Here is a 27,724-nt window from a genome sequence, read left to right as displayed (position 1 = left end):
CTTCCACCTTGGATCTGCACCCTATACCTTTGTTCTTTTTTTAATGAGGGACATCTGAAGTACAGTGATGAAGACACACTGCCAACTATCGGCTCTCAAAGACAGTTACGCCAAATAAACTCTTTATTGGATCATCTCACTTTACAGTAGTGCTGTATCACACAAACAAGGGCTGAGCTTCCTGGACCAGGCCATGACGCATCTAACCAATAAGCTGTAGGGATCGTCTTTAAAAAATGAGTAATTATGAAAACCAGTCATTGTTTAGCAGACTAGAAAACTAGCGATTTCATTAGCAGACACAAATGGAAACATAAAAGTGCACTTCATCAATACAATGGTAAGAGACAGTGCTGAAGACAGTCTTCTGCTGCTTTACACTACAGTAACTGAGGAGTGCAATTTCTTAAGCTGGCCACATGTGAGTTTAGGGACTGTATTCTGGCATATACATATATATATTTTATAAGTATATACTGTACTATTAAACTATAATACAATATTTAAAGTCAGGACATTATGTCTGGTGATGCGCTGTGTGAACCACAGTACCACTTCTGCTGTGAAATGGACAGCAGATCCACTCTCCGTCAATAAGACTGGCCAATGTGACCAGCCTGCAGCTCCAAGTGAGTCCCTGGTAAAGAACGAACTTTGCCCCGTCTCAGGAGTTCCTCAGGAGTCCTTGTAGTAGTTGTTGAAGTTGATGCGCAGAAGAAAGTCCTCCAGATGGGGCTGGTAACCCCTGTTCACCAGCTTGGTGACCACTGTTGAAAAGCAGACATAGGATGCACTGAGTACTCCCCACTGCTTCATAACGCAGTGCAATTCAGAGGCACTGCGCCCCTGGAATACTAGTACTAAACTGCAGGTATCTATACCCACAAAAGCTGGCATTATAGAACAGCCGTATTCATGTGGAAACAAATCCTGGGATCCTGGACCTTTTACAATGCCAAAATCCCTGGCCTGGATCTGGGACGCTGGGTATGAAGATGCTGATAGTTTAATAGAGTAGGTGCAGCAGTGCTTCAAGCCCATTATCGCTTTCTGTGACACCCTGCCTGCACGCAGCTCACTAACATGAAAAGAGAATATCAGTGTTCACTGCAGTTTTCACTTGGCTTTATTGGGTGTGTAATACACTTTGCCTTTTACACAAATAGGCAGAATCTGAAAATGCAAAAATCTATTTCATCATCCTGGACTCCTAGGATCCTGCAATCAACAAAAATCCATCTCTGCCTCCCCAGCATTTCTAAACATTTTCTGCACTTGACTCCCTCACTCTACCACTCGGGTCACCCCTTGTTTTGGACCTGCTGGCAGAAAGCGTTCCAGTGCCCGTGTTGAGCAGGCCACCGCCAGCTCGTCTTGGCGGCAGAAGACTGCACGCGCAATGCCCAGCTCTCCTGTGGCACGGGGGGACTGTACCTTTGAAGAGGAAGTGGGAGTAGTATTTGAAGGTGCGGTACGAGTGCTGCATGGCCACGAAATTGGGGTGCTCTGCCTCCCCCTGCTGGCAGCCCCAGGGCTGTGCGATGAGCTGGGTGCGGAATTTCAGGATCAGGCTGAAGATGCTGTGGATTATGTTCATCACAGGGGCAGCCTTCTCTGTCAGCAGGCCCCTGAGAGAAGAAAATAGGAGAGAGGGGAGACAAGGACAGAGGAAAGAAAAGTGTTAAACAGGTGAGGCTTAGTCATTTGAGTTACCTCTCTGCTTTACAAGATACTCCAAGAGACGACCTGAAAGAGACCGATTTTCATGCTTACAGATGATTCCAAGAGGCACCTAAAACAGGCCAAGTGCACATGCAAAGTGGGAATAGACCAACATGGAAATTACGACATAAGTAGGGGTGCTTAAATTCTTCTCAAGGCTGTGCAATCACATCATCAGACTTGATGGTCCTCCCACCTGAAGATGGCTCTGTTGAGGTAGTCGGCGTGCGTGCGGTGGATGGCGTCCAGGTCGCTGACACTGCCCAGCCGCTGGGAGAACTCGCTCCAGGACACCTGCAGGATCTGGTTGGCGATGTAGCCCTGGATCACCTTCACGAAGTGCTGCATCTCGTGGCGATACAGCTGCAGCTGGCGGAACTGCCCCGAGCGGCCCGCCCCCTTCACCAGAGCTGGGAGAGAGTGGAGGAACGAGAGAGATACGGAGAGATCAAAGATGGGACTGCCAGCGGCTCACAGCAGGCAGCCCGCTGAAGATCAGCCAGTGTGAATCTGGAGGGGGGCCTCCAGATTGCTGCTGGAAGAGGTATTAGTGGGGCCAGCAGGGGGCGCTCACCCTGCAGTCTGTATGGGTCCTAATGCCCCAGTATAGTGACGGGGACACTATACTGTAGGAAAGGCACCATGCTTATGATGAGATGTTAAACCGAGGTCCTGACTCCCAGTGGTCATTAAAAACCCAGGGTGTTTCTCGAAAAGAGTCGGGGTATTAATTCCGAGGTCCTGTCCGAGGTCCTGTCCAAATATTATGTCCGACCTTTACCAGTCATGGCCTCCAAATAATCCCCATCTGTGAACTGGCTTCATTACTCTGTTCTCCTCCCCACTGAGAGCTGGTGTGTGGTGAGCGTTCTGGCGTACTTAGGCTGCCATTGAATCCTCCAGGTGGGGCTGCACACTGGTGGTGGTGGTGGAGGGGAGCCCCCATTACCTGTAAAGCGCTTTGAGTGGAGTGTCCAGAAGAGCGATAAGAGGATTATTGATTATTTATTTCTATGCTACACATTTCCCCTCCCGCCGTGACAGCGGCTGCAGCGCTGACCTGCCCTCTTCAGGTGGAACCAGACATCGCGCAGCGTCCAGACCATGTGCTTCAGCTGCAGCAGGAAGGAGAAGAGACGGTTGTACTTGCTCATGCAGCTGTCGGTGATGATGATGTTCAACGGCCAGTCCACCTGCGGGACCAAGAGAGAGAGAGAGAGAGAGAGAGGCCGCTTCAGCGAGGGCAAGAGGGGACCGGAGCCGCGCCGCGCCGCGCCGCGCGGCTGCCTGTGGCTCCGCCTGTCTGAGCCTCCGCTCCCCCACCTTGTAGCGCAGCTCCAGGCAGCCCAGCGCGTCAGGGGCATGGGGGTGGAAGGTCTCCGGCAGGAAGCGCAAGGCAAAGGTGAAGTTGGCCGCCAGCGGACTGTCGCCATGGAGACTGAACTGCAGAGCCCGGGTCAAGATGGAGTTCAGCACAAAGGGGGTCAAGAGCTCCCCTGGGGTCTGGCCACTGCCAAGCTGTAAGGACAAGCGGCAGAGGAAGAGTGGGTGTAAGAGAGAAACGGTACTCTACAGGCATGGCCACACCTTTACTACTGATAAAGCAAGCGCAGCACATAACCATCATTCAGAGAAAACCCTTTGCCATACAGCCAGCTTCAAGTCCGCACCTCTGAAAACCAAACACGACCCGCGCCTTAGGTCATCCTTGCAGAAAAACCAAGACGCACTGTCAGTTTTCTCAACTCAGTCCTCTCATCCCGGCACCACCTGGCTCGGGATCTTCACCAGCGGGCCCCGAGACGCCCCACTCACTTTCTCAAACAGCAGGTCGCTCAGGGACTGGGCAAACTCCCCGTCCTCCATCAGCAGGAAGTGCCGCAGGGCCTCGAAGTGCCGCTCCACCTCGAGCTCCACGAAGAAGTAGTCCACCACAGCCTTGTTCACCAGGGAGACGCTGGGAGCAGGGAGGACGGGGAACAGTGAGAGCCGGGTTACAGCACTGAGCCACACAGAGCCAAAAGGGACTCAGTGAATCAGGGGGAGAGAGATCCAGAGAGTTACACGGGGAGAGTTACACAGAATAAGTTCTGCAATAAACACAGACAATCAGAGAGGAAGAAACAGAGATAGTATGGCTACCCAGAGAGGACAGGGTCAGTGACCACAGCCAGACCATAGGAACTGGACACAGGCAGGCCTGGCTGCCCAGAGAGGACAGGCTGCCAGCAGGAAGAAGCACAGACAGAGATACAGTTTCAATTACACTATATGAAATACTCTCTAAGAGATTAGAGAAACCTTCTATGCCAATTTAAGAAATTAAATCCCAGAATTCCCACTCCTTCCAGAATCAGAACAGCTTCCAATTCTACTAGCGGAGGAATGAGGAAGCTCAACTGAGCTGCAGCCCAGTATGTGATCTCCTGTCCCAGCCTGAGGAACAGACAGTGAGCCTGTCTCTCAATAATAATAATACAGTGTGTGATCTCCTGTCCCAGCCTGAGGAACAGACAGTGAGCCTGTCTCTCAATAATAATAATACAACGTGTGACCTCCTGTCCCAGCCTGAGGAACAGACAGTGAGCCTGTCTCTCAATAATAATAAAACAGTGTGTGATCTCCTGTCCCAGCCTGAGGAACAGACAGTGAGCCTGTCTCTCAATAATAACAATACACTGTGTGATCTCCTGTCCCAGCCTGAGGAGCAGACAGTGAGCCTGTCTCTCAATAATAATAAAACAGTGTGTGATCTCCTGTCCCAGCCTGAGGAGCAGACAGTGGGCCTCAATATCCCGTCACTATCCTAAAAATTTGTAAACATTTACTATTTGTTATTGCTTTGGCAACTCGAGTTCATCATCCATGCCAATGAGGCTCTTTGAATTGAAAAAAGAATGCGAGTCGCAGTAGCGGAGAGAGAGAAATAGTTGTCAATGAGACACAAGATAAAAGATTGCACACAATTTTAGCAGAGAGAGAGCTCTGCTCATTTTATAGCAAGAAAGCTATTAATATTTATATTACAAGAAGGATAATCCGGAGCGTTCACTTCCCTTAATGCATTCGTCTACGTGTGATGGAATCGGTGTATTTTGCTTTTGAAATATGACATAAGGACAAAGAGAAGAAGACGAGGCGAGACAGATACCGGACCACGGACTCAGACAGATCCTCAGAGAGCCAGGGGTGTCTGAAAGGCAGGACTCACTGCGTGATGAGGGGCGCGGTGACGGAGTGCTTCATCAGCACCGGCAGGGACACCAGCTCGCTGAGCTGCACGGCCGTGGTGTCCGTGGCCCGGCGCAGGGAGGGGTCCGGCGGCAGGCTGTGGGCCCCTCGGGTCACCTGCTGGAGCAGCTGCATGTCTGGAGCGGCCACTGGAGGGGAGGGGGACAGCGGCGTTGACACAGGAGGCTACGGCCCTGTGCTGTGCTCCGCTATTGGACGGAAACGCGCGGACCAGCTCTGGCACGGACCACGTCTCCCTCGCTCCAGCCCCAGGGGCTAGAGTCCGAGCCGCACAGAAACGCCGGCTGGGATGTGCATCATGAGTGTGGGGCGGGGGGCGCTCTTGTCACCTGAGGCTCTGCACTTGCTGGAATACGTTCAGATGTTCTTGCTATACTGCTTGTGGGTCATGTGGCACAGCGGATAATTCCTCGCCTCCTTCTCTATGGCTGGTCACCACTAGGGGGCCCCGGGAGACGACGAAACAGCCCTCTAGCTTTCCTCCAGCACAAACAGAAAACAGGGCTCTCCTCCACCCTAGCAGAATCTTTACAAGCTGGGAAGGATGATTATTTTACTTAATGGTCAATCCGCTCGATCATTCCCCCATTTTCTACATTTTGGCAACACCAAATTGGAACAGTTTGAATAAATCTGGGAGGGCAACTCTTTCCTTCTCAAGGATACATATATTTCAGTCTGCACAGTTCTTCCCATATCAACCCTTTTCTGATTCAAAGCTAAGCACATTCTTAAAAGCTCTGTTCTTGTTCATATAACTGTGCTTTTTAAGGTGGGATATCTTTACTGCCTCCCCCAGCACACAGACAGCGACAGTGCTCTCTAAAGGTGACCTGCGATAGGCACAGAATAGGTGTGGGTAGAACGGTACTCACTCAGGAGACTGTAGTTGTCCTGGTACTGCTCCACCTCATACTGGGCTGCGAGGGACAGGAGGTATTCCTGCTCACTGCTCCACCCTGGAGAGCCCTCTGTGCACTGTACTGGGGCCTCATCCTGCTCTGTGTTACTGTGAGCTCCAGCTTCCTCCTTCCCCACAGGGCCTGCAGGTACAGACACATACAGTATATCCCAACACAGAGCCACACTGCACAGGCACTGGGAAACACAGAACCGCCGCGCAACTCAGGGTGCAGTCGCCTACACGTCTTAGTTAGGCACTTCATTTACTTACTCTGCTGACTAGCTCACAAAGTTCAAGCACTGTGCTTTCTCCTCTTCTTCTTTCTTAGCACCCACTGATCTCAATACAAAGAAGTAAGGAAAACGCACAAGTTTACATGTGTTCTCCTACAGTCATAGCACTGTAAGAAAACAAAAGGCAAACTAGTCTTACCAAACAAACTTTGACAGGGTGTTGGCTGGAGCTTTAAAATGACCATTTCTCAGTGATGTAAGATAAGATCACTTTATTGGCCATATACAATTTCTTGCATTAGGAAATCCATCTTTTCGCATACCCCAGCCTGCTCTCCATGAGACACAGACACAGAGACAGGGAGAGAAGCTTGGGGTCAGAGCGCAGGGTCCGCCATTGTACAGCGCCCCTGGAGCAGCTGGGGTTAAGGGCTTTCATTTCACACAAAACCCCTCGTGATTACTTTCTGCTCATTTCATTTACTAGAGACAGTGAACATCTCTATCCAGCCCTGAGAAGATTTGTAATGGTTGTATCTTCCATCCAGAGCACCTCTTTAAACATCAGGTTTAAAAGACCTTGAAAAGGATTAAATGTTCTTTTGAGCCCAGAAACGCTTGAGAAGAACTGCAGGAATGGGGTGCAACACCCCCAGTGTACAGGCCTGCATGGCCGTGTGTGTAGGAGGTACTCTTACCCTGCACGATGCCCCTCTGCCCGTTCCCTGCAGTCAGCATGCCCGGGGGGGGCTGGGGGGGCTGCAGAGTTGACACCAGTCCTCCCAGTCTGAAGTGGGACTGGGAGGCATGGCCGTGAACGCTCCAGCGTGGCCTGGGAGCAGGGGGGGCCTCTGCCACATTCTGCCCCACCCTGATGCTGGAGTCCGAGGCGTGCCCGTGGGGCTGGGGGGCGGGTAAGGATGGCTCCGTGCCCGAGACCACACACCCCACCTGCAGGCTGGTGTCCGAGGCGTGCCCGTGGGGCTGGGGGGCGGGTAAGGATGGCTCCGTGCCCGAGACCACACACCCCACCTGCAGGCTGGTGTCCGAGGCGTGCCCGTGGGGCTGGGGGGCGGGTAAGGATGGCTCCGTGCCCGAGACCACACACCCCACCAGAAGGCTGGAGTCCGAGGCGTGCCCGTGGGGCTGGGGGGCGGGTAAGGATGGCTCCGTGCCCGAGACCACACACCCCACCTGCAGGCTGGTGTCCGAGGCGTGCCCGTGGGGCTGGGGGGCGGGTAAGGATGGCTCCGTGCCCGAGACCACACACCCCACCTGCAGGCTGGAGTCCGAGGCGTGCCCGTGGGGCTGGGGGGCGGGTAAGGATGGCTCCGTGCCCGAGACCACACACCCCACCTGCAGGCTGGTGTCCGAGGCGTGCCCGTGGGGCTGGGGGGCGGGTAAGGATGGCTCCGTGCCCGAGACCACACACCCCACCTGCAGGCTGGTGTCCGAGGCGTGCCCGTGGGGCTGGGGGGCGGGTAAGGATGGCTCCGTGCCCGAGACCACACACCCCACCTGCAGGCTGGTGTCCGAGGCGTGCCCGTGAGCGCTGGGCTTCGGCCTGGGGGGCTCCTCCTCTGACACATACCCCCCCACTTTGATCCTGGCATCCGTGGCGTGGCCGTGCTTGTTCCAACGCGGGCGGGGCTGCGCCACTTCTGACACAAACCCCCCGACTTTAATACTGGCGTCGGAGGAATGGCCGTGACAATTTGCCGCCGGTATCGGAGCAACGACCTCAGAGACGTGCTGCCCCACTGTGATGCTGGCGTCTGAAACGTGGCCGTAGACGCTGGGCGCGGGGGGCTGGGGCTCTTGTTCCAGCACGAATGCCCCAACCTTAAAATGGGCACTGGAGGGGTGGTCATGGATATCTACGGCCGGGATACGACCAGCCTTGCTGTTGGCATCAGAGGCATCCTCACGAGAGCTGTGCCGAGGGTCAATGCTCTTCTCTTCCGAGACTTTGCCATCCAGTTTCACATCGGCACGGGAAGCGTGTGGAATGGGCTGCCGACCCTCGGGAGTACGAACAGCCCCTGTGACCGACTCATGATCCCCTGGCTCAGGATCAACCGGCTCCTCCTTGGACAACCCCAGTGCACAGAGCTGTGGATCCAGAGGCTTCCTACCCTGGCGAGCCTCACGTCCATGGCTGCTGCCCTCTCTGTTGGCTAGGGGTGTCGAACTCTCACTGGGTCTGGACGCGCCCTCTTCCAACGGCTCCTCTCTGCCGTGAACTGGCTGCGCGGACTCTGGGCTGGCTGCTCCCGTGCGGACGTCTGGACCGACGGTCCCGTCAGAAGCCAGCAGCCCCTGGCTGAGCCGTGCTCGACGCTCCCTCTGATCCGTCGCGGCTCCAGGTCCCTGGCTCTGCTCCCCGAGCTGCACGGAGGCCTGGGAGGGATGACCATGAGAACTCCGCTGGGGACGCGGTAGCCCCACCTCCGAGGCGTACTGCCCCAAGGGGATGCTGGAGTCGGAGGGCTGGCCATGGGTACTGGGCCTCAGCAGCACCTCCTCCACTTCAGACACATTTTCCCCCACCCGGATATGGGCCGTAGAGGGGTGGCCGTAAATATGGGGCCTGGGTGGGCACAGGGCTTGCTCCCTGTTGGTCTCCCCCTGCCCCAGGTTGGGGCTCCCCCAGCGAGGCGTCTCCTCGGCCTGTAACAAGCTGAAGGGGCTGCTGAAATCATAATCCTGGACTGGGGCAGGGCCAACAGCAGCACCGTCCAGAAGGTCAGACTCGATATGCAGGAGAGCCGCGTCCAGGGTGTGGTCCCGGCTGTGGCCGCTGTCCTGGGCGGGGCGCGCTCTGGGGAGGAAGTCGTCGAGGTCCAGCTCTTCCGAGATCAGGGGTTCGCCTCCCAGGGATGGCAGGGGGGCGGCTGGGGAGGAGGAGGGTGCAGGAGCACCTGGCGTCTCGGGAGAGGTGTCCGTATCCTGGCTCTCACTGCCTGGCAGCCTCTGCTCTCTCTGGTCCTGGTCGCCTTGCCCTGGGAGAAGAGGTGCCTAGAGGGACGCAGGGCATCACAAACTTTTCAGACTGAAGGATTTGCGAAAAAAGCCCGATTTTCAAATAAGCACAGGTTTCACTCGCGAACAGTGGGGTTGCTAAACACAGATTTCCCTCATACGCAGTTTCCATATTAACTACCAACCCTAATTAATTAATTAATTACCATCTGGGTGTATTTCTCTCATTAGCACATACGTGTGATTCTGGTGCTCTCTTAAAGTAATCCAATTATTTTTCAATTTTTAAGCCTGAGGGTTCAAGGTAAATAATATCCTACTTTATTATTAATGAGATGTTTTCCTTCATGTTGAATTATAATTCATGGTATTGTATTTGTAATTTTAAGGGAGAAATCTGCAAGTTAGGTTAGTTGAAGAGAGTAATACAGACTGTGGAACCCTAACTCCCTATTTTCCACACGGTCAAGTACCTGTCAATCGCAAGGAGGCCATTTCTGCATGGAAGCTGATTAATCAAAAGGAACAATAGATGGATATTCAGAATAAAACAATCTTGCATTATTTAAATCTCTTGTTAACAGTTTTGTTTCCAGTACCTTGTGAACCTCCTACTGATTCTCAGATTAAAAGCGACAGAAATCAAAGGTAATGTATGCGCACATTACAGGAAAACAGGAAAAAAATCATCTTAAGTGGAAAAAATCCAGAACTCCATGACATTTACTGACCTACAGTATGGTAACAACTTACGTCCTGCTATAATTAGGAAAATAAATCTACAGGGCAAAGAAAAGGCTTGTGGCCATAAATTGGCCCATATTCTCATATATTATAGATCTAAAACAAACCTAGATCTTAATTAAAGTCTTACAATAGGAATATAACCTTATTAAACACATTACACAAAGACATAGGTTGTATATGAATTAATTACTTAACAAAATGATCCAACAGTAAATATGCTCGTGTGAATAAGGATCTAAATTCAGTGAGCGAATGGCAACTCGTTCAATAGCAATAATTTAATCTAGAAGTTTCATGGGACTGTTATCTGGCCCACACTCTTGGTACAAAAGTTTAGATGGCATTTTAGTTTCACTTAGCTACTAAACTACTATACAAGCGGCCTCCCTCTGTCTGCAAACTTTCTTAGTTCTTCGTATTCGGCACTTGGCTGAATCTAGATGTGCTGTTACATTGCCTACCTCTGTCTGGGAGGGCTGCTGCTCACTCTGGGCTGCTCTGTGGGTCAGGAGCTGTGTCTTGGGGAGGATGTCCAGCAGAGGTCTGCCCTGTCCTAGTGGAAACTGCTGTAGTAGAGCCTAGGGGAGACAGATGGGGTGTAAAGCATTGTAAAACCACGCAACATTTTTTATAGCACAACTATATGTATGTGTTAAATGGGCCTCATGGTGCCACAATGGTTAGCATTGCTGCCTTGCAGTCCTGGGACCCTGGGCAAAATTCCTAGGGTCCTGTCTGCGTGGAGTTTGCATGTTCTCCGCATGTTCAAGTGGGTTTTCTACAGGTGCTCTGGTTTCCTCCCACAGTCCAAACACACACTGGTAGGTTAATGGGCTTCTGCAAAATTGGTCCTGGTGTGAGTGCATGCATGTGCATCTGTGTCTGTGTGTAGCCTGTGATGGACAGGCGTCCCATCCGAGGTGTATCCTGCCGTTCTGCAGTAGGCTCCAGCTAACCCGTGCCCCTGTACTGGATAAAGCAGTAAGAAAATGGATAGACCGATACATGCAAATGCAGCAACTGTGCCACACACCCTGCACTTTCACATTCTGATGCACATCAGAGCTTTACGCTACAGTTCTCAGCAGTGGCTGACAGCACTGCCCGAGCGCCTGTCTCACCTGCGTGTGCCTGTGGTCCTCCTCCAGGAACTGGGCCCTGGCTGAGTCCAGCCGCAGCCTGTGTGCCCTCCACAGTGCCCGCTGCTCCCGACGCGCGGCCTCCTCCGACAGCCGGCTGTACTGCTCCACCAGCTCCTTCCTACACACGTGCACACACAGTCACGCCAGCTGCTCGACACCCACAGAGAAGCAGTGGGCTTTTGTTTCAGACATTGACCCAAGCGCAGTCAACAGAAGACCCTCTGCAGAGACCCACAGGTCCACTGGCCCCACTGGCCCCACTGGCCCACAGAGCGTCACCGAAGCCCTGATGGCAGGGGCAGACTCTCCGGGTGAGAGCAATGCCCCCGTGGCCCTCACCTGGCCTGGCGCTCCAGCTGCTCCTCCAGGGCCTGCAGCCTGCGCTCGCGGTCCCTCAGCTCCCGGGCGAAGCCAAAATCGTCCTCCTGCTCCCTTCTGCGCGCCTCGCTGCGCCACTGCCAGCAAAGAGCAGGGGAGTAAGGGCCAACGACAGAGAAACTGGGTACTGCCAAGCAGACTCCCCCCCCCCCCCCCCCGCAGCTGACCAGAACAGAGCAGTCTCCTTAGCCGCACCCATTTCCTGATCGTATTGTACAATCATAGCGCTTGATATTTTTAGAATTGATCCATTAAGCCACTTATCCGTCTCCCCCACACTGTGCCGCTCGGTGCCTTGGGCATCTCTCCCGAGCTGCAGACCCTCCTCTCCCCTCTCCCCCCCCCCCCCGCACCTCCCGGTCCTGCTCCAGCTGCTGCTTCATCTCCTCGAATCGCTCCCTCTTCCTCGCCTCTTCCGCCAGCCGCTGGGACACCTGCCGCCCTGCGCGGAGAAAGGGGGGGAGGGATTACGAAAAGCAGGGAGGACGGATGTCTCAGGCGCAGCTGGGAAAAGAAGAGGTTCTCGGTGTTGTGTACAGAGTATCTGCTGCTTTCCTCTGCACATGCATGAAGCTACTTGAGAAACGAGCAGGGGGTGGTGTTCATACCACGAGCAGAGCATGCAGGTGCGATAAGGGTGCGGCACTCTTCTGTGTCCGCCCCGAGCACGGTCTCTCGCGCTCTCACCTCGGATGCTCTCTAGTGTTCTGGCTGCAGACTCCCTGACCTGGCTGATCAGCTCCTGGCGGGCCTGTTCCGTGCGCAAGGCCTGGCCAGAGAGGGAAAGAGATTAACGCGTGCGCCAGACCCCCGCCGGCCTGAAGGCAGACTCCCGCGCGCATCCGAGCGGGCGACGCACCTTCTCCTCCCTGCTCGTGGCACAGTGGCGCGCGATCCTCTCCATGCGCCCGCGGTACACGGCGCAGTCCCGCTCCACCTCCTCCACCTCCTGCAGGGAGAAGGTGACGGCGATCCGCGGCATCGGCAGCTCCGACCAGCAGATGTAGTGCTGCAGAGCAGAAGAGACACAGAGCGAGAGAGGAGTTCATCTGTCATCATACCGTTCTCTGGGGATGCGCACAGTGCGAAAGACAACACTGCACAAGGTGCCCGGGACCTTACAAAACAGTCAACAATAGTGATAGTGGCAGCCCACCATCATGCACAATACAGCACAACAGCACAAGCACAGAACAACAAACACACAGGACCAGAGGTACGTGCTAGCCAGGTAGAGGGGCAGAGTGCAGGGCTGAACTGAATTCTGAATTCAACACACTGTACTGTGTGTTGATCACTTTTACATCACAGATCACAGGTCTGGAACAGCAAGTCAGCGTGCAGAAGGACAGAGTGGAGACTGCACTGCAGAAGACACTGCCACGACTAACTCAGGGCTCCCACGTGCCGTATTTCTGGGGATCGGGATGTGAGTCAGAGAGCACGATGCTAGTGGGATAGGGCGCCGCTCAGGATCGGTTCCAGGTGCTGTGGGTACGTGTTCAGGTACCAGTCCTGCCAGCGGCCGGGTGCATACCTGGGGGCAGCAGATCTTCAGCAGATTGATGGTCTTGCCACAGACATAAATGTCATTGGCAATGTGTCTCAGGAAGACCGGAACACACTCCTCCACATCCTGCGAGATCAGAGTGTAGCCCTGCGTCCAGAACTGCTTGTCTGCACAGACAGAGGGAGAGAGATCGGGAACATCTGAGCAGGTACAGTGAAACGAGTTTTGGTGTTCCAATTTCTTAATGTAATAAACACAACTTTAAAAGCCAGTAAAACTATTTTTCTCTTAGTTTGGGGTCGGGAAAGACTCACCTCGACAACTGAGGAAGTCTTCGTTCACCTGAATCATGAACTCTCCGTACACATCTCTGAACACCCCACTGTACACCCAGTCATAGATGAACCTGCAGAGCCCAACATGCTGACCGATTACACATGTCGTGCAGCTCAATACAACATAAGGAAGAAGTGCAAAAGGCAAAGCAATCATAAACAATCTGTACCGACACTGACATGAGGTTTACAAGCAAGGGTGGCACAGTGACGCAGTGGTTAGCATTGCTGCCTCACAGGGCTGGGGTCCCTGGGCTCGATCCCCGGGGTGCTGTCTGTGTGGAGTCTGTATGTCCCTCTCATGCTCGCATGGGTTTTCACCGGGTGCTCCGGCTTTCTCCTACAGTCCAAAGACATAGGTTCATTAGCTTTCGTGAAAATTGGCCCCGTGTTTCTCCGTTTCTCAGTATGCGCACGTCTGTGTCTGTGTGTGCCCTGCAGTGGACTGGCCTCCCATCCAGGGTGTTCCCTGCCTGCGACCGTGAATAGTACGACATGGTTCTAAAATAGATAGATTGACGGTTACCAGCACAGTAAGGACAGTCTGATTTAGCTTTCCACATGCAGGTCAATATGATACACAACAGAATGACATGGCAGATAGACCAACCGGCAGGACAACTCACCGCGTGTAGGGCTCAGAGCTGCTCTTGAGCAGGGACAGCAGGACAGCGTAGTTCTCGTTGCTGCAGTTACTCTGGGCCTCATTGTACAGGTAGGACAGCAGCTTGACTCCCTGAAGCACACAGACCACTGGATTACACTCACAACCACACACAGGCAAGCGTGCACGCCTTGTAGCCAGCACAGGTACGTGGCTCGTCTGCAACGCTGTAGTGCAAGTACCAGGGCTCAGATCTGTGCTGCGGGCCACGATCATGGCTCTCTTGCCACATGGGCAAGAGGAGCAGTGCCTGGCAAGGTCCTGGTCACGCACGTGTGGCGCAGAGGGGACTGGTCCTGTGAAAGATGCCTTTATGCTCTGGGAAGTGTGGCCGACACTCACCACAGGGAAGGAAGCCAAACTGCTCCTGCCCACGGCCTGACTGCCTCCGGCACCCCCATCCACACAGCACAGCTCGGACAGGTACCTACACAGGGAGACAGGCAGAGAGTCAGGGGCGCGGGCAGGGAGAGGCAGAATAACTGAGAAAGGAACAGCGAGAAGAGGCGGAGAGAGAGCTAAGGCAGAGGAAGGGAAGGGGAAAACATTCATCGTTCTTGCAAATCTACTGTAAACTACAGTAGTCCAAGTAGGGAGCTGCGTCAGCATGCGCAGGCTGCAAAGGAACAAGTAAAGGCTGAAAAGAGAAGAAAAGAAACAACGTTTCGGCTGTGAAGCCTTCTTTGGGTGTCAAACCGAAGAATCCAGGTGTCGGGTGACACCTGAAAAAGGCTCCACAGCCGAAACGTTGTGTTTCTTTTCTTCTCTTTTCAGCAGGGAATAAACCTTTACTTGTTCCTTTACTGTAAACGTATTACATGCTGAAAGGAAAAGAAACACAACTTTTGGCTGTGGAGTCTTCTTAAGGCGTTTCAGCTCCTCAGCCGAAATGTGGCGTTTCTTTTCCCTTCGGCACGGAATAAACCTTTACCTGCTCCTGTGTGTCCTGCCCCCGTCCTGACCGCGTGAACAATCTGTCCAGCCCCCGTCCTGACTGCGTGAACAATCTGTCCTCCCCCGTCCTGACTGCGTGAACAATCTGTCCTGTCCGCATAAACAGTCTATCCAGCCCCTGTCCTGACCACGTGAACAATCTGTCCAGCCCCCGTCCTGACCACGTGAACAATCTGTCCTCCCCCGTCCTGACCACGTGAACATCGTGTCCAGCCCCCGTCCTGACCACGTGAACAATCTGTCCTCCCCCGTCCTGACCACGTGAACATCGTGTCCAGCCCCCGTCCTGAACACATGAACATCGTGTCCAGCCCCCGTCCTGACCACATGAACATCGTGTCCAGCCCCCGTCCTGACCACGTGAACAATCTGTCCTCCCCTGTCCTGACCACGTGAACATCGTGTCCAGCCCCCGTCCTGACCACGTGAACAATCTGTCCAGCCCCCGTCCTGACCACGTGAACAATCTGTCCTCCCCCGTCCTGACCACGTGAACAATCTGTCCTCCCCCGTCCTGACCACGTGAACATCGTGTCCAGCCCCCGTCCTGACCACGTGAACAATCTGTTCTCCCCCGTCCTGACCGCGTTAACAGCGTGTCCAGCCCCTGTCCTGACCACATGAACAGCCTGTCCTGACCACGTAAACAATCTGTCCAGCCCCCATCCTGACCACGTGAACAATCTGTCCTCCCCCGTCCTGACCGCGTGAACAGCCTGTCCAGCCCCCATCCTGACCACGTGAACAATCTGTCCTCCCCCGTCCTGACCACGTGAACAATCTGTCCTCCCCCGTCCAAAACGCGTGAACAGTGTGTCCAGCCCCCGTCCTGACCGCATCAACAGCGTGTCCTGCCCTCTTCCTGACCGCGTGAACAGCCTGTCCTGTCCCCGTCCTGACCGCATGAACAGTCTGTCCAGCCTCCATCCTGACCACGTGAACAGCCTGTCCTGTCCCCGTCCTGACCGCATGAACACTCTGTCCAGCCCGTCCTGACCGCGTGAACAGCGTGTCCTGCCCCTGTCCTGACCGCGTGAACAGCGTGTCCAGCCCCCATCCTGACCACGTGAACAATCTGTCCTCCCCTGTCCTGACCACGTGAACATCGTGTCCAGCCCCCGTCCTGACCACGTGAACAATCTGTCCTCCCCTGTCCTGACCACGTGAACATCGTGTCCAGCCCCCGTCCTGACCACGTGAACAATCTGTCCTCCCCTGTCCTGACCACGTGAACATCGTGTCCAGCCCCCGTCCTGACCACGTGAACAATCTGTCCTCCCCCGTCCTGACCACGTGAACAATCTGTCCTCCCCCGTCCAAAACGCGTGAACAGTGTGTCCAGCCCCCGTCCTGACCGCATCAACGGCGTGTCCTGCCCTCTTCCTGACCGCGTGAACAGCCTGTCCTGTCCCCGTCCTGACCGCATGAACAGTCTGTCCAGCCTCCATCCTGACCACGTGAACAGCCTGTCCTGTCCCCGTCCTGACCGCATGAACAGTCTGTCCAGCCTCCACCCTGACCGCGTGAACAGCCTGTCCTGTCCCCGTCCTGACCGCATGAACACTCTGTCCAGCCTCCATCCTGACCGCGTGAACAGCCTGTCCTGTCCCCGTCCTGACCGTATGAACAGCCTGTCCTGACCACGTAAACAATCTGTCCAGCCCCCATCCTGACCACGTGAACAATCTGTCCTCCCCCGTCCTGACCGCGTGAACAGCCTGTCCAGCCCCCATCCTGACCACGTGAACAATCTGTCCTCCCCCGTCCTGACCACGTGAACAATCTGTCCTCCCCCGTCCAAAACGCGTGAACAGTGTGTCCAGCCCCCGTCCTGACCGCATCAACAGCGTGTCCTGCCCTCTTCCTGACCGCGTGAACAGCCTGTCCTGTCCCCGTCCTGACCGCATGAACAGTCTGTCCAGCCTCCATCCTGACCACGTGAACAGCCTGTCCTGTCCCCGTCCTGACCGCATGAACACTCTGTCCAGCCCGTCCTGACCGCGTGAACAGCGTGTCCTGCCCCTGTCCTGACCGCTTGAACAGCGTGTCCTGCCCCTGTCCTGACCGCGTGAACAGCGTGTCCTGCCCCTGTCCTGACCGCCTGTGGGGGTGACTGCAGCAGTGCTCCAGGTTCATGCCCACCTGAGCTGCCGTCCCACCTTCCGGAACAGGAAGCCGATGGCGAGCAGGCTGAGAGTGGGTGGCGTGCACAGGACACAGGCGCGGTAATACTGCAGGTACCGCCGCAGAGCCCCGGTGAAGGCCTGGGGGGGAGCAAGAAGAGAGACTCACGGCTACTGGGCTTGTAGTCAGGACACTGCTCCAAGACGCTCTTCCAGTCAACTCGCCCCTGGCCAGGGCCAGGTCATCTCAGGTGACTTAACCATTTTTGTGACTGATCGATCAATTTAATTTTTTTAATTGAACAAATAATTAAAAAGCAACAAAAACAAGTGAGGATTGTTAAGACTGTTGTTACATTTGTGTATAGCAAATACACATAGCGTATTTTAGAATTTTTGTTTAAAATGTACTTAAATCATTTTGAAATAAATAACCTGCTGTCCGAAGAAAGGGAAGTTTCTTTTTTTTCTGCTGGACGGGGAGAAGAATGTTTTGTTTTGTTTTGTTTGAAAGCGAGTAAGACGACCCGCACCTGGAACACCAGTCCCCTCTTGTGCGCCCCCTGCAGGCAGAAGCGGCTGAGCCACAGGTAGTGCGTGCCGTACTCCGCCAGCTCCCCCAGCAGCCGCGACATGCTGTCCGGAGAGACGCCCGACACACAGATGCCAGGGCACGGGCTGAACTGCGCCGTCACCTGCAGCACACGCAAACGGTCTGGTGTCAGGAGTGGACATACGGACAGACAAGCCTCAGAGGCCAGGAGAGAGACAGAGAGACAGACAGACAGACAAGCCTCAGAGGCCAGGAGAGAGACAGAGAGACAGACAGACAGACAAGCCTCAGAGTCCCAGGAGAGAGACAGAGAGACAGACGGACAGACAAGCCTCAGAGTCCCACAGAGAGACAGAGAGACAGACGGACAGACAAGCCTCAGAGGCCAGGAGAGAGACAGAGAGACAGACGGACAGACAAGCCTCAGAGTCCCAGAGAGAGACAGACAGACAGACAAGCCTCAGAGGCCAGGAGAGAGACAGAGAGACAAACAGACAGACAAGCCTCAGAGGCCAGGAGAGAGACAGAGAGACAGACAGACAGACAGACAGACAAGCCTCAGAGGCCAGGAGAGAGACAGAGAGACATACAGACAGACAAGCCTCAGAGGCCAGGAGAGAGACAGAAAGACAGAGAGACAGACAAGCCTCAGAGGCCAGGAGAGAGACAGAGAGACAGACAGACAAGCCTCAGAAGCCAGGAGAGAGACAGAAAGACAGAGAGACAAACAAGCCTCAGAGGCCAGGAGAGAGACAGAAAGACAGAAAGACAGAAAGACAGACAAGCCTCAGAGGCCAGGAGAGAGACAGAGAGACAGACGGACAGACAAGCCTCAGAGGCCAGGAGAGAGACAAAGAGACAAGCCTCAGAGGCCAGGAGAGAGACAGAGAGACAGACAGACAGACAAGCCTCAGAGGCCAGGAGAGAGACAGAGAGACAGACAGACAAGCCTCAGAGGCCAGGAGAGAGACAGAGAGACAGACAAGCCTCAGAGGCCAGGAGAGAGACAGAGAGACATACAGACAGACAAGCCTCAGAGGCCAGGAGAGAGACAGAGAGACAGACAGACAGACAAGCCTCAGAGCCCAGGAGAGAGACAGAGAGACAGACAGACAAGCCTCAGAGGCCAGGAGAGAGACAGAGAGACAGACAGAGAAGCCTCAGAGGCCAGGAGAGAGACAGAGAGACAGACAGACAAGCCTCAGAGGCCAGGAGAGAGACAGAAAGACAGAGAGACAGACAAGCCTCAGAGGCCAGGAGAGAGACAGAAAGACAGAGAGACAGACAAGCCTCAGAGGCCAGGAGAGAGACAGAGAGACAGAGAGACAGACAAGCCTCAGAGGCCAGGAGAGAGACAGAGAGACAGACAGACAAGCCTCAGAGGCCAGGAGAGAGACAGAGAGACAGACAGACAAGCCTCAGAGGCCAGGAGAGAGACAGAGAGACAGATGGACCGATAAGCCTCAGAGCCCAGGAGAGAGACAGAGAGACAGACGGACAGACAAGCCTCAGAGTCCCAAAGAGAGACAGACGGACAGACAAGCCTCAGAGGCCAGGAGAGAGACAGAGAGACAGAGAGACAGACAAGCCTCAGAGGCCAGGAGAGAGACAGAGAGACAGACAGACAGACAAGCCTCAGAGGCCAGGAGAGAGACAGAGAGACAGACAGACAAGCCTCAGAGGCCAGGAGAGAGACAGACAAGCCTCAGAGGCCAGGAGAGAGACAGAGAGACAGACGGACAGACAAGCCTCAGAGTCCCAGAGAGAGACAGACGGACAGACAAGCCTCAGAGGCCAGGAGAGAGACAGAGAGACAGACGGACAGACAAGCCTCAGAGGCAAGGAGAGAGACAGAGAGACAGACGGACAGACAAGCCTCAGAGGCCAGGAGAGAGACAGAGAGACAGACAGACAGACAAGCCTCAGAGGCCAGGAGAGAGACAGAGAGACAGACAGACAGACAAGCCTCAGAGGCCAGGAGAGAGACAGAGAGACAGACAGACAGACAAGCCTCAGAGGCCAGGAGAGAGACAGAGAGACAGACAGACAGACAAGCCTCAGAGGCCAGGAGAGAGACAGAGAGAGACAGACAGACAAGCCTCAGAGGCCAGGAGAGAGACAGAGAGACAGACGGACAAACAAGCCTCAGAGTCCCAGAGAGAGACAGAGAGACAGACAGACAGACAGACAAGCCTCAGAGTCCCAGAGAGAGACAGACGGACAGACAAGCCTCAGAGGCCAGGAGAGAGACAGAGAGACAGACAGACAGACAAGCCTCAGAGGCCAGGAGAGAGAGAGAGAGACAGACAAGCCTCAGAGGCCAGGAGACAGACAGACAGACAGACAGACAGACAGACAGACAGACAGACAGACAGACAGACAGACAGACAAGCCTCAGAGGCCAGGAGAGAGACAGACAAGCCTCAGAGTCCCGGAGAAACATAGACACACACGGTACCTGGTTGAGGGGGAAGGTTGTGGAAGCCACTCCGATCAGGACATTGAGCACGTCGGTGACCAGCTGGGTCTGGGTGTGAAGGGGCAGAGGGGAGGGCGAGGGGGCAGCCGCAGTGCTCAGGAGCTGCAGACCCCCCTCCCGCAGCCGGTACAGCTGGTCGAACGCCTCCCGTCCAGCTTCCGACAGGTAGGGCAGCTCCTTCCTCCCGGGGGGGCTGGACGGGGGACAGGACAGGGAGAAGGAGTGGTGGGAGAGGTGAGCAGAAGAAATGTGCATCACAACAACTGCCTGGTGTACTACAGAACGCACCAGGTTACAAACCCAGCTAGCCCACTCCAGTCCGTCCAGGCAGTCCTCCTCCTGTGCTCTCACATTCCCACACGACTCAGTGGCCCCGGCCCTCCTGAAACCTAGCAGATCTCACGTCAGCCCCTCGCCAACATCCCACAGAGTCTCAGCTCCCAGTGCTTAACTCCCTCCCCAGACTGCTGTAAGCGCCAAACACCATCTCCCCCATCCCCTTCTTGAGCTAAGAGCTTTATAGACATCTAATAATAATAATAATAATAATAATTGCTTACACTTATATAGCGCTCTTCTGGACACTCCACTCAAAGCGCTTTACAGGTAATGGGGGCTCCCCTCCACCACCCCCAGTGTGCAGCCCCACCTGGATGATGTTGTGACAATAGCCAGAGTGCACCAGTACACTCCCCACACACCAGCTCTCAGTGTGGAGGAGAGCAGAGTGATGAAGCCAGTTCAGAGATTATTAGGAGGCCATGATCGGTAAGGGCCAATGGGAAATTTGGCCAGGACACCGGGGTTACACCCCTACTCTTTTCAAGAAACTCACCGGGATTTTTAATGACCACAGGGAGTCAGGACCTCAGTTTTATGTCTCATCCAAAGGACGGTGCCTGTTTACAGTATAGTGTCCCCGTCACTATACTGGGGCATTAGGACCCACATGGACCTCAGGGTGAGCGCCCCCTGCTGGCCCCACTAACACCTCGTCCAGCAGCAACCTTAGTTTTTCCCAGGAGTCTCCCATCCAGGTACTGACCAGGCTCACACCTGCTGAGCTGCAGTGGGCTGCCAGTTGGGAGTTGCAGGGTGAAATGGCTGCACTAAAGCCCTTCCTTCACTGTCCACACTCCTCTGCGTCTGAGTCTCATTGCCCTCAATGCAAAAGGGCTTCCCCTCTCCTGCCCTGTACTGCCCTCACTGGGGTATGCGCCCTCTTGCCCCCCCCCCCCCTTACCAGCCGATCCCCTCCCAGCAGCGCCGGCGGCCCGGCTCGAAACTCCGCAGAGCCTCCCACACGTCCGGCTCCGGGCTGGGGCTCGGCTCAGACTGCGAATCTGGTGTCAGGTTCGAGGCGGACTGGAACCCCTCGTCCTCGGACTGGTCAAGACTCGGGGGGACCTGGGGTGGGGTGGGAGCAGCGGAGAACAGGTTTGACAGAGCCCGCCCGGCGCGTGCGGATCGGTGCGCGCGTCGGCGTGCGAGACGACAGGGCCGCCGCGTGCCCAGCGGAGCCCTCACCCGGATGGCCAGCCCAGTGAGCTCGGCGCTGCTGGGCACCGGGGGCAGGTCCAGACGGATCTCCATGTCAGAGGTCCGGGTGTGCTGCAGGGCTCCAAACAGCGAGAGGCGCGTCTCCTTTTCATAACGCTCCTCGCCCTCCCCCGCCCTGCCCAGTGCCAGCAGGCCCGTGCCCGTGCCGGGGGGCGCCTCCATCAGGCCCAGGGTGGTGCAGAGACCCCCCAGGGCCCCCCACTCCTCCCCACACACCAGGGCCCAGGCCTCTGCTTCCAGCCGCCACAGCTCGGCACTATCGTACCCGGACAGCGGGGGGCGCCGCAGCACGGCCCGCTCCCTCCGCATGAAGTCCCGGCTGTAGGAGGGGGCGGGCGGGGGCACGGAGCCCGCCAGCTGGACCAGCAGCTCCAGCACGGAGTCCAGCCCCCCGGGCCCCCCCGCCAGCCGCCCCAGCAGCTCCTCCAGCCGCTCGGCCTCCCGGCAGCAGCCCGCCACGCGCAGGTCGAACGCCAGCATCAGCACCTTGTTCCGGGGGGGCGTGGCGGGCGGGGGCGGGGGGCGGCGGCGCGGGGGGGCCCCGCCGGGGGGGGGCTCTCGGAAGAGGCGGGACAGCAGGGCCCCGTAGGCGCGCCGCCGCAGGGCCCGCCGCGCTGCCTCGCGGCCCCCCGCCGCCCCCCGCCACGCGCGCGGCTTGCACGCCCCTCCCGCCAGGTGGGCGTCGCACAGGGCGCCCAGCAGCTCCGTGATGCTGCAGCTGCCGCCGGAGCCGCTGGCCATGGCGCTCCCTCTCGCTCGCGGCTGCAGGACGCACTCCCAGCCTGCAGGGGGCAGCGCAGGCACAACACACCTGCAGAAACAAAGACAGGCGCTAAACCAGCGGGGTTCACAGGGGTGCTGTTGTGCATGCCAACGCCCAGAGTTTCTACATGGTGCTCAAAAAAAGCACGTCAGACTCTGGGCTTCTGGTGGATAATCACTTCTCAATATAGCGCACTAGTCATGCAGGGTATGTAAAGCAGGTGGCAGGGCAGTTACCACTGGCCCTGGGCTCAGTTTCTGGGGTGCCATCTGTGTGGAGCTTGTATGTTCTCCCTGTCTTCACACAGGCTTTCTCTGGGTGCTCCAGCTTCCTCCCACAGTCTAAGGACATGCTGGAGGGTTAATTGGCTTTTGAGAAAACCGGCCCTAGAGTGAGTGTGTGTGTCTGAGTCTGTGTGTGCCCTGTGATGGACTGGTGTCCCATCTAGGGTGTATCCTGCCTTGTGCCTGTTGCTTGCTGTTCGATTGGGACAGTCTCCAGCTCCACTGTCACCCTGAATTGGAAGAAACATCTGAATGGATGGTATATACAGCCCTCCCTTGCTGCACTGCTGTGAAATTACACCACACATACACTACATCAGGCCTAGAGCCTTCACGTGCGTGAATATGACACACGAACGACAGAAACTCTTATGTGACCAGTAACTGGTTTCTGAAAAGCACACTGCACTTTGGGTGCATTACAAATATTTTTGTAACCCACGGTTCTGAGGCACCTGATGTGTCCTGACTCGGCCTTTCATAAGATCACTCTAAAAGTTACAATCTTTGCATGTTTAAAAACGGGTTTCCTGAGTTCAAAGGAAATAATTTTAACGTCTTTGTTCAATTACACGATTGTGAGGGGAAAATGTATATAATGACTAGAAAACAATGGCAATTTACACAGGTTTCCCAAAACGTATCTATTCTCTCGTATGCTCTCTGGTGATGTATGCGCACCAACAGGTCCGTGCAAGTAGAGTACTGTTGCTGTTTTCTGTCCCGGGCAGCAGTACATTCTGATGATGCCGGCTAAATCATATTCTTTGCTTTTGGAGGCTTAAATCTGAACCTGAATTCTGTAGTGTTAACACAAAAGTTGTTCTAGTAATTTCTAAGAAATCGCGCCGCAAAGAAGCGACAAATCTATGACACAAGTGCACGAACACCGATACCTACCAAGATCCGATACTCACTGCAAGGGCACTCAACATCAACGTATCAATCAGCACATCATGTTTTGCGCTAAATGAACGATACATTACACTCGATCTTAGCCAAAAGGCCGAGAAGCGAAAATGCGAAGGCGGAAATCGTTAAATGAACGATGCATTGATCACAATCACTTAACTTGAACAATCGTTGAGATGCAGTAACGGAACCCATTGAATCATACCTGCTGTAGTGCTACGATGCTCCGATTTTGGTTACTATTTTACCAATCTAGGTCCCAGTGTGGACTAACATTGAGACGAGACCGGGCACAGCTATTATAATTTAACTGATCACCTCATTTCATTAGCCTCTAAGCTGTTTTATGAAAGGCAAAAAAAACAACAACACATTTATTAATACAGACAACTGTATCCACAGTCCCGATCACTTTATTTTCCTTAACTACCGCTCAGCCTCCGCTTGGCCCGCCCACTCTGAGACTTCATTGGTCTGAAGCGAATGAGACCGATGTTCGATTGGATAATAAATGATGACGTCAGGTTTGGGTTTTTTCAGCAATTTCCGCTCTCTTTCCTGCGTTCTCATTGGACGGCAAAGCGCTGTCACTCTTCCCGTATCCCGTATTCCTATTGGCTGATCTTGGGCCTCCCGCCACTTCAATGGCCAGGCTACTTTCGCAACCATTTCCCCCGCAGTGACAGTTATAAGTTAACCCGCCTCCGCCACTTCTGCAAAAAACAAAAATCCTATGTGTTTGCATAGCAAGAGCAATCTCTCCGCCAGCTGCTGTCAGTCACTGGTTTTAGCGTTGAGGAATTGGTGTTAGCAGGGACAGGTATTCGCAAATTAAAGCAGTCGTTTAGATTCGCAATAATCATTTTTAAGGAACAAGTAATAGGTTTATTCCATGCTGAAAAGAAGGGAGAAAGAAAACACAACGTTTCGGCCGTGAAGCCTTCTTCAGGTGTGAGAAAGACAAGGCAGTAAGCAAAGGTAATGAAGCGGGAGAACAAAAGCTGAGAGAGAGGAGCCGTGTGCAGAGAAAAACACCTAACAACGGGTGCAGGGCCGAATTAGGCCAGTACCCACTATTGAGAAACATACAGAAAAGAATATTAAAGTACTGGCTACACCTAAAAAACAGCGACCAAAATTGCTACCACCACAAAGCCCTGCTGAGCCCAAAACAGAGCCCCCTGAGCCAGCTGGTCCTGAGGCTCACTGACCTGAGCCACACCGACATTAACCAGCCTCAGGACTGCACTGCTAGAGCACCACAACCCAGACTCAACCACATCACAGCACAGATCAAACAGCAATATCTCACACACTGGGACACACACACACAAACACAACATAAACTGGAATGTTACAGAACCTTAAACAGACAATACACACCAGCCAAATATTTGACCAAGATAAGAAATAGCAAAAAGAAACAGACCCTGAGGAAGTATAGGCTCAGTGACCACAGCCTGGCCATAGAAACTGGGTGACACAGGCAGACCTGGCTGCCCAGAGAGGACAGGCTGTGCTCCCACTGCCAGCGGGGAGAAATGGAGACAGAGGTGCACTTCCTACTGCACTGTGACAGATACTCTGGGATTAGAGAAACAGTCTTCCCTAAATTCAAAAATCTAGTCCCAGAGTTCCCACACCTGCCAGAATCACAACGGGTCCCAATCCTACTGGGAGAGGGAGGAGGGAACTCAGTTGAACTGGCAGCCCAGTGTGTGATCTCCTGTCACAGCCTGAGGAACAGTGAGTCTGTCTCCCAATAATGCTCCATCTGTCTACAGTATATGTAAATATTTTATGATATGTCTTTGTTGTCAATGTCTGTAATATGTCTGTAGATTTTATTTTACTTTTGTTTTTTGTTTTGTTTCATGTGAATTTTATTTGCTTTGGCAACACTGATTTTACCCATCGGTCATGCTAATAAAGCACCTTGAATTGAATTGAATTAAATTGAGGAGGAGGGAGGGGCAGGAGCAGGGGACAGAAAGAGAGGCCAATCAGGAGGTGTGAAGTCAGGATAGGTGAAGAGAGGTGTGAAATGAAACCTACAATAATTAGAGAGAATTTAGAAGAAAAGTAGTCTGTCGTTAAGAGAAGGGGAAGGTGTGATCCTAGCTGCAGGATAATTTTGGTTTCGGTGGTCTTTCTGATGTATGAGTTCGGAAAACCGTCTTTGAGAACACAGACGGAGAGATTAGAGTGGTCGTGGCCGTCAGAGTTGAAATGAGAAACAATGGGCTTGGAGAGATCTTGAATCTTCACAGCCCTGACATGTTCTCTGAAGCGGTCTCCGAGTCTCCTTCCTGTTTCTCCAGTGTAGATGGCTGGGCATTTACTGCAAGAGATACAGTAAATAAGGTTGCTGGAGGTACAAGATGCTGTCTGGGTGATCTGGAATTGTCCTGAGGGGCCTTGAAGGAGTGTGGTGGTGGATGTGTACTTGCAGGTGATACAGCATGCTCTGTTGCAAGAGAAAGTGCCTGGTGTGGATGGTTGCTGAGGGTGGTCAAGGGAGCTATGAACAAGGAGGTTGCGCAGATTAGGTGGTCGGCGATATGAGATGATGGGGCGATCAGAAAAGAGGGCCCCAATGGAGGGATCATCTTGTAGGATGGAAAAGTTGTGGTTAATGGTCCTGGGGATAGGAAATGTGTTGGGGTGGTAGGGAAGCACCAAAGGAATGTGGTTGTTACGGTGGGAGTTCCTGATTGAGTTGATGGTCCGAGGGGTGGTTTTGGCTCAGACAAGGGCCCTGTCAATAACACTTGCTGGGGTATCCTCTGTTGATGAAAAAGGAGTACATTTTGAGGGCTTGGTTCTGGAAGTCGATGTTGTCGCTGCACAATCGTCGTAGCCGAAGGAACTGTGAAAAAGGGAGAGAGTTTTTAGTGTGTTGGGGTGAAATGAGCTATACAGGAGATAGCTGTGTGAATCCGTGGGTTTGTAATAAACCGAAGTGGAGAGTCGGGGGTAGTTGATGGAGAAGTTGATGTCTAGAAACGGAAGAGTAGTGGGAGATATGTTAACTGTATATTTGAGGGACGGGTGGAAGTTGGTGAAATGATGCAGAAAGCGCTCAAGCTGGTCGTTGGAGCATGTGGCAGCACTGACGCAGTCATCAATGTATCGCTTGTAGAGGTCAGGGACATAGCCAGTCTAGGAAGCGAAGAAGCGTTCTTCTACCCAGCCTACAAAAATATTGGCATAGCTGGGTTCCATTCTGGTGCTCATGGCAACTCCACTCACCTGTTGGTAAGAGAGGTTATTGAATGAGAATGCGTTCAGTGTGAGGACCAGGCGTACCAGGGTGTAGGTGGGTGGATCAAGCACTGTGTGTTTGTCCAGCATGTGCTTGAGGGCTGTGAGGCCGTCATTATGGGGAATGACGGTGTAGAGAGATGTGATGTCCATGGTAAAAATGTAGCATTCGGGGCCCTGAAATTGGAAATCATTAAAAAGTTGGAGCGCATGGGTTGGTGTCCTTGATGTATGAGGGAAGACCTTCAACCAGCGGTCTCATGAGGCTGTCGAGAAAGGCCGAGATGTAAGTAGTCAGACAGTTGCATGCTGATACGATGGGGCGTCCAGGGGTGTCCGGTTTGTGGATTTTGGGGAGGTCAAATTGAGATACCTGCGGATGTTCAGTGATGAGCCGGTTCGCCTCCTGGGGGAGCTCATTACTGCTGATAAGAAGGGAGATGGTGGATACCACTTCCTCTTGGTAGTCAGTGGTAGGGTCCTGTTGGAGAGGGAGGTAGGCAGAAGTGTCAGTTAGTTGTCTAGAGGCTTCAAAGATATATAGATCCTTACGCCACACCACAACAGCGCCTCCTTTGTCCGCTGGTTTGATGACGATATCATCCCTGTTGCGGAGAGACTGGAGCACCTGAATTTCTCCTTGGGTGAGGTTGGACCTGTGTTTACTGGATATAGAGAGTGTCTTGGGAGCTTGATTGGTGCATTGGTTAATGAAATAATCGACTGGTGGAAAACGGCCAGAGGGGGGAGTCCAACAGCTCTGTTTGGGATTAATATTGTTAATGACATAATGATAATGACATCATGTTAATGACATAATGTGCTCTGAGACAGATCCTGCGGTAAAAGAGGTTAAGGTCGACATTGGTCTGGGGTAGAGCTGGGCGATAATTCGATAACGATAATTATCGCGATATAATTTTCTTCTATATAATTTTAACAAAAGTTCGATATATATATGTT

General features: G+C 53.9%; 1 protein-coding gene across 1 annotated transcript; it reads right to left on the bottom strand.

The window, feature by feature from the left end:
- Positions 1 to 105: 105 nt before the first annotated feature.
- Positions 106 to 23,914, bottom strand: tubgcp6 (tubulin gamma complex component 6). The gene is made up of 25 exons (XM_088924238.1): positions 23,703 to 23,914; positions 21,506 to 22,349; positions 21,222 to 21,385; positions 19,958 to 20,171; positions 17,480 to 17,641; positions 16,966 to 17,087; positions 14,212 to 14,296; positions 13,832 to 13,941; positions 13,185 to 13,276; positions 12,898 to 13,037; positions 12,220 to 12,369; positions 12,048 to 12,129; positions 11,714 to 11,802; positions 11,322 to 11,437; positions 10,962 to 11,100; positions 10,302 to 10,418; positions 6,810 to 9,129; positions 5,850 to 6,017; positions 4,934 to 5,102; positions 3,538 to 3,679; positions 3,046 to 3,240; positions 2,783 to 2,915; positions 1,919 to 2,132; positions 1,435 to 1,628; positions 106 to 767 (listed from the first exon to the last, which is right to left on the bottom strand). The coding sequence occupies exons 2-25, from the start codon at positions 22,277 to 22,279 to the stop codon at positions 676 to 678; spliced, it is 6,183 nt and encodes a 2,060-aa protein (XP_088780364.1). The 5' UTR covers positions 22,280 to 22,349; positions 23,703 to 23,914; the 3' UTR covers positions 106 to 675.
- Positions 23,915 to 27,724: the final 3,810 nt, after the last annotated feature.

The sequence above is a fragment of the Atractosteus spatula genome, chromosome 8, assembly GCF_055471065.1.
Source record: "Atractosteus spatula isolate fAtrSpa1 chromosome 8, fAtrSpa1.hap1, whole genome shotgun sequence".
Classification (NCBI taxonomy): domain Eukaryota; kingdom Metazoa; phylum Chordata; class Actinopteri; order Semionotiformes; family Lepisosteidae; genus Atractosteus; species Atractosteus spatula.
This window is presented reverse-complemented; position numbering and strand designations above follow the sequence as displayed.

Excerpts from the sequence above, each read along its gene's own strand:
- tubgcp6 (XM_088924238.1), bottom strand. The coding sequence starts at position 22,279 with ATGGCCAGCGGCTCCGGCGGCAGCTGCAGCATCACGGAGCTGCTGGGC. Across the intron at positions 21,386-21,505 it reads TCACTGGGCTGGCCATCCGG|GTCCCCCCGAGTCTTGACCA; the intron begins GTGAGGGCTCCG and ends ACCCCACCCCAG. Across the intron at positions 11,101-11,321 it reads CAGCTGGAGCGCCAGGCCAG|GAAGGAGCTGGTGGAGCAGT; the intron begins GTGAGGGCCACG and ends GCACGTGTGTAG.